General features: G+C 34.2%; 1 protein-coding gene across 1 annotated transcript in view; it reads left to right on the top strand.

Annotated features, from left to right (window-relative positions):
- The first annotated feature begins 1,278 nt into the window (after nucleotides 1-1,278).
- LOC117118578 (60S ribosomal export protein NMD3-like) overlaps nucleotides 1,279-8,882 on the top strand; it is a 15,444-nt gene continuing 7,840 nt past the window's right edge. Inside the window, exons 1-6 of the mRNA XM_033263195.1 lie at nucleotides 1,279-1,432; nucleotides 1,897-2,031; nucleotides 3,615-3,918; nucleotides 4,846-5,015; nucleotides 5,360-5,456; nucleotides 8,464-8,581. Coding sequence (XP_033119086.1) covers nucleotides 1,386-1,432; nucleotides 1,897-2,031; nucleotides 3,615-3,918; nucleotides 4,846-5,015; nucleotides 5,360-5,456; nucleotides 8,464-8,581 — 871 coding nt within the window. The 5' untranslated portion in view covers nucleotides 1,279-1,385. The remainder of the gene's footprint in view (nucleotides 1,433-1,896; nucleotides 2,032-3,614; nucleotides 3,919-4,845; nucleotides 5,016-5,359; nucleotides 5,457-8,463; nucleotides 8,582-8,882) is intronic.

Here is an 8,882-nt window from a genome sequence, read left to right on the forward strand (position 1 = left end):
ATCATCATCATCATCATCATCATCATCATCATCATCATCATCATCATCATCATCATCATCATCATCATCATCATCATCATCATCATCATCATCATCATCATCATCATCATCATCATCATCATCATCATCATCATCATCATCATCATCATCATCATCATCATCATCATCATCATCATCATCATCATCATCATCATCATCATCATCATCATCATCATCATCATCATCATCATCATCATCATCATCATCATCATCATCATCATCATCATCATCATCATCATCATCATCATCATCATCATCATCATCATCATCATCATCATCATCATCATCATCATCATCATCATCATCATCATCATCATCATCATCATCATCATCATCATCATCATCATCATCATCATCATCATCATCATCATCATCATCATCATCATCATCATCATCATCATCATCATCATCATCATCATCATCATCATCATCATCATCATCATCATCATCATCATCATCATCATCATCATCATCATCATCATCATCATCATCATCATCATCATCATCATCATCATCATCATCATCATCATCATCATCATCATCATCATCATCATCATCATCATCATCATCATCATCATCATCATCATCATCATCATCATCATCATCATCATCATCATCATCATCATCATCATCATCATCATCATCATCATCATCATCATCATCATCATCATCATCATCATCATCATCATCATCATCATCATCATCATCATCATCATCATCATCATCATCATCATCATCATCATCATCATCATCATCATCATCATCATCATCATCATCATCATCAATATATATATATATATATATATATATACAGTATATATATATAGGCCTATATATGTATATATGTATATATATGATCTGTATAGGTAGGTATATATGTATATATATGATCTATATGTATATATATGATCTTTTCATAGGACTTTATTCGTTGAAAAGCTACAGGGTTGCCTACGATGTTCCACCATGTCCTTATTAAACACTGTATATGTACCTTTGATGATTTATATTATTTTTATTCAACAGTGTTAACGGCTAACTTTCTTCAATATCATATGTATATGTATATATATACTGTATATATAAACAATTACTTAACAATAATTTAATTAAAAGAGAAACCAAAAAAAAAAAGAAAAAAATTTAAATTACATTAGAAAAGACATTGAAGTAATTATTAAATAGCTGTACTCGATTATTATTACAGATCATAATGCATTTCCCACAATCTGATAATCTGAAAAATCGATAGGGCGCCCTCTGGTTAAGCAATCACACTTTGACGAAGTGATGATACGGCGATACACATGGTAGTTTTTGTGATTTAAAACAATATTGAATTATTGATGATGGAGTATCTACAGGGTGAAGTAACGCGTACTGAAGGTACCATGTAAGTGTATTTGTTTCTTTGAGTATGAACTGAATCATTAGCCACATTTCTGATGTCTGACTGAGTGATAGTAAATTAGGAGGCTAGGCCTAGCTTTCTTAATCCTATACTATAGGCCTAGGACTAGCTAGGACCCCCCTAGAGGGGCTCAGGCATCCATGCCTGGCTGGTAAGTTGAGCTAAACTTGTAACTGTAGGGCCTTGGCATGGTCTAGCCTAGACCTAGGCAGTCTGAAGAAAGATGGCAGTAAGTCGAACTTGAACTCAAGTAGTAAAAGAATCATTTAGTTTTCAAGTTAGCACCCTCACTTTCATGTGTACTCAATCAATGCCATCATCAGCACCTTCATCACTCACACACATCTCCCCCTCCTTTCAACATTTATATCATATGACACTGTGTGTAGCCATTTAAAATAGGCCTATGCTGGTTTCTTGATAAATTAGAATTGTTTTTGCCACAGTTTGTGCTGCCTCTGTGAAACACCAATTGCTCCAAACCCTGCTAACATGTGCGTCGCTTGTATGAGAACTCAGGTTGACATCACCGAAGGAATTCCTAAGCAAGCTACCATTTATTTTTGTAAATCATGTGAAAGGTAGGTGACAGTTAACGAACCCCAGTTAACAAACAACCAAAGTATTTTATCTGTATACACCACCATATGTACTAAATTTGGCGCTAATACAACGGTTTCGCATCCAGTCCTAAAATCATTTACTAAATTGTTTAACACTTACAATTATTCAATACTAATACATTGCTTGATGATTTTACTTTCCTATACAGTAATCCACTTATTATCCAACAATTATGGTTTCTAATTAAGTTAATTAACCATTAATTAGGACAGTTGACATCTTCGCGGTGCACCATCTTACACTCCCGGTTTGTAGTGCATGTCAACAACTTTGCTGTGTTGCCAGAATCAGGGCAATATTATACCATGGTAGCCGTAGGAGTGCGCTGACTTTAGCTCACCTAGGCCTTAGTGGAAATAGTATGAATGTCACTCAAAATATTATTCTACTTTTCGCTTTATTTTATCTTCATCAAGAAAAATAAATAATACAAAAAGACGAGCTACAAAACAATACAAGTTTCCAGAAATCCTAATGTAGCGAAATAATTGGTCACAAAAATTACAATTGGGCACAAATTATATGACAAACCCTGGAAACCTGCAGTCATTGTCTGTATTTTTTGTGTGTGTGTACAGTGGAGCGGAGTTGATTATGTTAAACGATCGGGTGTTACTATCGATATACCATCCTAGTTATTGGTTAATTAACTTAATTAGAAACCATAATTATGGAATAAGAAAATCAAATCAACAAAGAACATGTTAGTGTTGAATAATTGTAAGTTTTAAATAATTTGGTAACCGTTTTCAGGCTTGGATGCGAAACCATATTAGCGCCCTAAATTTTATTTCATAATTTATTTTATATAAAGCTTACAACAGTACAAATGCTGGCTCTGAGATCATGTAATGATGTATGGGGCCTGTCAAATTTTTCAAAATTATAAAAATAAATGGAGAAACAATGAAAATGATACTCAATTTAAGTGTGAAAGTGCCATTTCTGGCCATCTAGAGGTCCCATAGTCCTGAATTAATGGGACTAAGGTGGTCTAGCTCTCCACCTATGAAAGTCCTTCCCTAGGCCCCCCTGTACAGTATTTCAAATTCCTAGATCAGCCAACTGAACAATTGAAGTACGTTAGCTGACCATCCGCTTAAATTTGCACCCTACTGTATGTTAAATTTTAAATATTCAGTTTTTTTCAAGGGGCTTATAAGCATAATTTTGCTTGGCCTCTATACCCAGGAGGATCAGATTACAGAAGACTCTCCTGGGAAACAAGTAAACAAGTAATGTGTGGTTTCAGTGTTTGGAATAAAGGTACTTTAGAAGGAGGTTTTGTGTGTAATCACTGATAATAATAACATGTTTTTCTTGTTCATATTAAAGTTACATTTTAACTGGGAGTGAATTGCCACCACAGAGTTCTAAGAACATTGTAGCTAATTATTATCCAAATTCATAAATACATGAAGTCTCAACCTTTGCATGTGTTCCAACCCAACACCCTGTGATTGTTAATGGAGCACCAATCTTAACATAAACATTTTATTTTGTTTGTTTTCTTAATGATATATATTTTTTGTCGGTGCAGGTATTTACAGCCCCCATCTCATTGGGTAAGCTGCACATTAGAGTCGCGTGAATTACTCGCTCTTTGTTTAAAAAAACTCAAAGGCCTCCAGAAGGTAACTTTAATTGACGCCAGCTTCGTCTGGACAGAACCTCACTCAAAGAGGATCAAAGTGAAGCTGACTATTCAGAAGGAAGTGCTAGGGGGCGCTGTTCTTCAGCAGGTCTTCATCGTAGAGTTCACAGTCAACTATCAGATGTGCGATGACTGTCATCGCGTCGAGGCTAAAGATTTCTGGAAAGCGGTAGTCCAAATTCGGCAAAAGGTAATTTATTGTATAAGTTTGTTTAAAAATAATTCATACACTAAATTTTTAAAGAAATAAATACCATCTAATCTAATGCTGATAAGATGCTCACGTTTTATATGGTTTTTCATTTCATATCATTACACCGAATAATCCAATCCAATCCAAACATTTTCCAAAATTTTCTTTCAAAATAAATTATATGGTATTTATTCAAGGAAGAACAGAATAAAAGCACTTTCAAGGTAGAAAACAAGCAATGGTGCTAGATGAGAGAAAACAAATTGTGTTTATGCTGAAATCAATGAACACCAAGCATAACCCATGAAAGTCTGAAGAAGACCTATTTCCAGTGGGGTCCTGGTGGTGATTGGACACTGGGAGACAATTCCCTACTCTTTTCTAAACTGTGCGCTGTTGTAACTTTTATTTCAGCCTTCCAGCTGAAACACAAAGATAGCAGCGAATTGAAACAGGGACCTACAGATCGCCACAATTCAGCACATACACAGTGGCTACCACCAGTTTAGGTGAACGAATAAACCATTTTACAAGAAAAATTGGAAGAAATGAATGTTTAGAGCTTGTTAAAAGGCAGAAAACCAATGAAGATAATGAATACTGTACATTCCAGCAGTACAAGATTTAAAATATACTTTAAAACATTTTAATATGCACACACACACACACACACACATACACACACACACACACACACTGAGAGTGAAAAATTTCCAATTAAAAATATATGAGTGATTAGTAATTTAAATAATTAATGATAATGTTTATCATTAATTTAAATAATTAATGATAAACATTATCATCATATTGATAATTAATTATCAATCTAATATTAAATCAGTTATTACTGGTATGCCACTTTTTGATACATGTAGAAAACTAAAGATAACATTTTTTTGAGCTTATCGATTTTTCAAATTGCAGGCAACCCACAAGAAAACTTTCTTCTACGTTGAACAGTTGATGTTGAAGCACCGCAGCCACAGCAAAGCCCTGAACATTAAGCAACATGATGGAGGCCTAGACTTCTACTTTGCTACCAAAGATGATGCCAGAAAACTGGTGGAATTTCTAGCCTCTGTTATTCCATGCAGGTACCTAGGCTTTAGATGTTTGCCTCATTTCAGTGATATACAGTGTTTGCTATTGAGCTTTAACATGCCTGCAAACAATCAATCAATAATCTTTATCCATATGGGGCAAATATAAATATAAAATGAAAATTATAAATAATAAACAATTGCTTACACTGTTTAAGGTAAATTTCAATTAAGAATAAAAAGTAAAATAAATTTTGTCAAATAACAGATTATTTTTATTAGTTTCTTAATTTATTGAATACTCCTGGTTAAGCTACATTGATTGGGGCAAAGCTTTTTAAAATACAATGTAGTGTTGGTCACATCATGCCACAAACTTATGTACTCTATTGTTACAGAAACAAGACTTCTCAACGTCTGATCTCCCACGATATCCACAATAATACTTATAATTACAAGTATACCTTCTCAGTTGAAATATCTCCTGTTTGTAAGGTAAGTTCGAATCCCATTGAATTGTGACATCAGTGTCAAATAGACGCAACTGGCAAATTTAGTGCAACTGATGAATGTATTTTGGAACGCCTCTATAAGGCTCATGGTATACAAATTGTGAACGAATTTTCACTTAATGTCGAATTCCATGCTGTCGGTATATGTTTGTCTCCCCACCCAGAAGCATAATAATAATGGTACTACTTGCTATACTAGGAGCATTAAATCTTTGTGCAGTGCATTACATCACACTGCAACAAGACAAGAGGTTGCATATTGATTTAGCTAGTCAAGATGGATGGCCAGTGCTTTTTTCTTTCGTTCACTCAGCGAAGGTTTTTTTTTTATTAGAGACAATGTACAATGTCCAGTGTACACAATTGACTCGTGCGCACTGTAAAGCACCCAGTACATTTTTTGAGAAGAGTAGGGGGTTGCCCCGGTGTACGGGCCCATTTCAGCCCCCTTGTCTGGCCACAAAAGAGCGTTTACATCACGGTCCATGTCAGGTATCTTACCTGTGAATCTTTCTACCACATTACTTAAGAAGATCATGCACACTAGTTACGAAGTGACTCAAGAGGAAGAAAAAGGGGAGTCCCCATCTCAACAAATGAATTACAAGTTTGATACACAAAGAATGAACAAATCGCAAGTACAGATGCAGATAATATTTCAAGCACTTTGTAAATGTCTTCAGATTGTACGAAGAGCAATATATTTGTGAGAAATCAGTACTACTCTCCTGCTATCAATCTTGAGTTTGTTGATTAAATCTTACACTGTCCAATATTTTTGTGTCTACTGCCCAATAGACACGTTGCTATGATCTCTCCTGTGATTTGTAAGAGTAAATCCGGTCTCAGGAATGATGGGGTGCATCATAAGCTAAAGATAGATTTGAAATGATTACTGTAAATGCTTGAATAAGTGCCGTGGCGCTTATAAAATATTTGGAGGATTCAGTGCGACACTTATTTGAGAGCGGTGCTTTTAAGAAAGTATTGGCGTGGCAATTTTGATGCCCTTTCCCATGTTACCTAACAGGTATTCTTCCCATGTTGGTAGACCTATCATAGGGCCTAGTTATCGTAAATACTCGTTTATAAAGAAATGCTTGTGTCTTCATTGTGGTATTTATTTATTTTAACACTGTATGTATTATATTTAAAACACTGTTTCTCAAAGTGTTTCATTACACACAGGGTAATATATACCCTCGATAATGCGCTGTGGCGCTTGTTCGAGAGCGGCGCTTAGCGAAAATAATCAGCGTCGGTGTGGCGCTTATTCGAGCATTTACAGTAGTCTTCCAAAAGTTAGCCTACGAAATATGATGCCATGCCTAGACCTGTCCTAGAAAGAACTAAAACTAAAACAGTCTGTTGCTTGTACAGTTATTCATGTGAATTGTCAACACAGAAAGCATGGATGGGGCATAGGTTAAAAGCAAAAAAAAAACAACAACAAAAAACCCCCAAAAAAACACTATATCAAGCAGTAGACACAGGCGCCCTCTGGGAGCCTGCGTTAGTTCTTGACAAACCATGTTAACCAGTTTGACTCTCTTCACCAAGTTGTATAGTATAGTGCGTACCAGATATCAGAAATATAAATCAAACATGCGGTAATTAAAAGAAAAATATATTGTAGTATTTAAAGTTACTGTAGGCCTTTATACTCACTCACTCGCCATTGAGGAAGGACTAGTGTTGTCTGAAAGCTCTGCCTCTACGGTATTTCTAGCTGTTCACTTAAGTTTACTTATTAGCTGCTGCTGCTGTATCTCTACCGAGATCCAGCCGTTGTGTCCCACTATATATGTCCCATTATATATAAACATTGTAAAGTTCCATGTGTGTTGCAGTACGATAATAAAAGGATGTATAAACCCTTATATTGGCTAGCATTTAACTTTTAAAGATTGTTGTACTTGTAGACAGACATTATTTCTTTAATAACTTACTATTTAACTTTACTACTAGTTAATTCCTGATCTTTGTGCCTGCCAAACTAATAAAACTAAATTGAATTACATTAGTTTCAAGTGGGCATTGCTGTTGACACGCTGGGCTGTTGTCAGTTATTTTCCTTCATCACTTTAAGTGCGACCTAATTTACTCTAAGGTATCAAATTACATTTATAAACTAACATTTACATAACTTGTTTTAGTCATACTTCCTAGTTCACGATCACAAGCTACATTAATTTAATTATAAGAGACGTCTTATTACACCCCTAACATTCATGCTTATCGGTGATATCCACTGACAGCCTTGTTCTTCCTGATTGCCTTAAAAACATAAGTGCCATTAATTAATTTCAAGTTGCTTTTAATTTGTAGAAAAACTTTTTAGTTATAAAAAAAAAAACTCACATTTGTATAAATCAGGTGAGTTAGAAAAAACTAATAAGTATTTTACTGTATGTGGTGTTTGTTATTTAATTTTATTTAGATTTCAATTTTTTTTATTGCATTTTAAGGACCTTGTGTCCCAGATGGTCACCTTTGCTAGGTGGATTATACACATTTAACAAGTGACTTTAATTAAAGACTTTATGTATTCATCATCAAATCAATTTACAAATAAAACATTAAAGATTTTAAAAAGTGAATAAAAGATGAAAAGGACCATTCTGAAAACTCTATGAGCTTGTAAAATACAGACCTGGATGTAATAGAATTTGTTAAACCTTAGAGTGACACAAATTCACAAGTACACATGACAATACAACCTAACCTAACCAACAATTAAAAAAAAGAAGTTTTTTAAAGCAAGCAACCCAATGACCAAGGGCAAATTTCAACGGGTTAGGAGTTTAATTTCCAGGAAAACCAATCTGTAATACGTTCAACAACATAAGCAGAAAGTTAAAGGAATAAGGGTAAGGCTATGTAATAGAATTTATGAAATCTATTATAAAATTAATAAAATTTATGATAAAATTCATAAAATTTAATGAAAGACAATTAAATGAATGATGGATAATACTTTTATTTTGTAGAATGACATTGTGTGTTTATCCAAGAAATTTGCTGCCAGCGTCGGTAACCTAGGCCAACTTTGTATCTGTACCAAAGTGACCAATAGTATATCACTTATCAATCCAGCCACTTTACAAAGTATGTTAGCACAATTCTTTTAATATTACAAGCCTGTAAGTGGCGATATAATTTCACTGTTGGTTTTGATTAGAAATAAATAATATCTTAATTGAAATTTATTTCTGTCGCAGTATTCTCAAGTAAACTGAAAAACAAAGTAGTTTTTAGACCACAGTGTACAAGATTTATTGTTTTCAATTTAAGATGGCCATTGCTTATTCACACACAGTACGGTATACAGTATGTTTAATTATTGATTAAAAATATAAATGTTTTCAGATTTTGAATGGTCCATGCTATTTCAACGTCAAATCATATC

The sequence above is a fragment of the Anneissia japonica genome, unplaced genomic scaffold (assembly GCF_011630105.1).
Source record: "Anneissia japonica isolate Jap-2015-1 unplaced genomic scaffold, ASM1163010v1 scaffold284789_len57268_cov186, whole genome shotgun sequence".
Lineage (NCBI taxonomy): Eukaryota > Metazoa > Echinodermata > Crinoidea > Comatulida > Comatulidae > Anneissia > Anneissia japonica.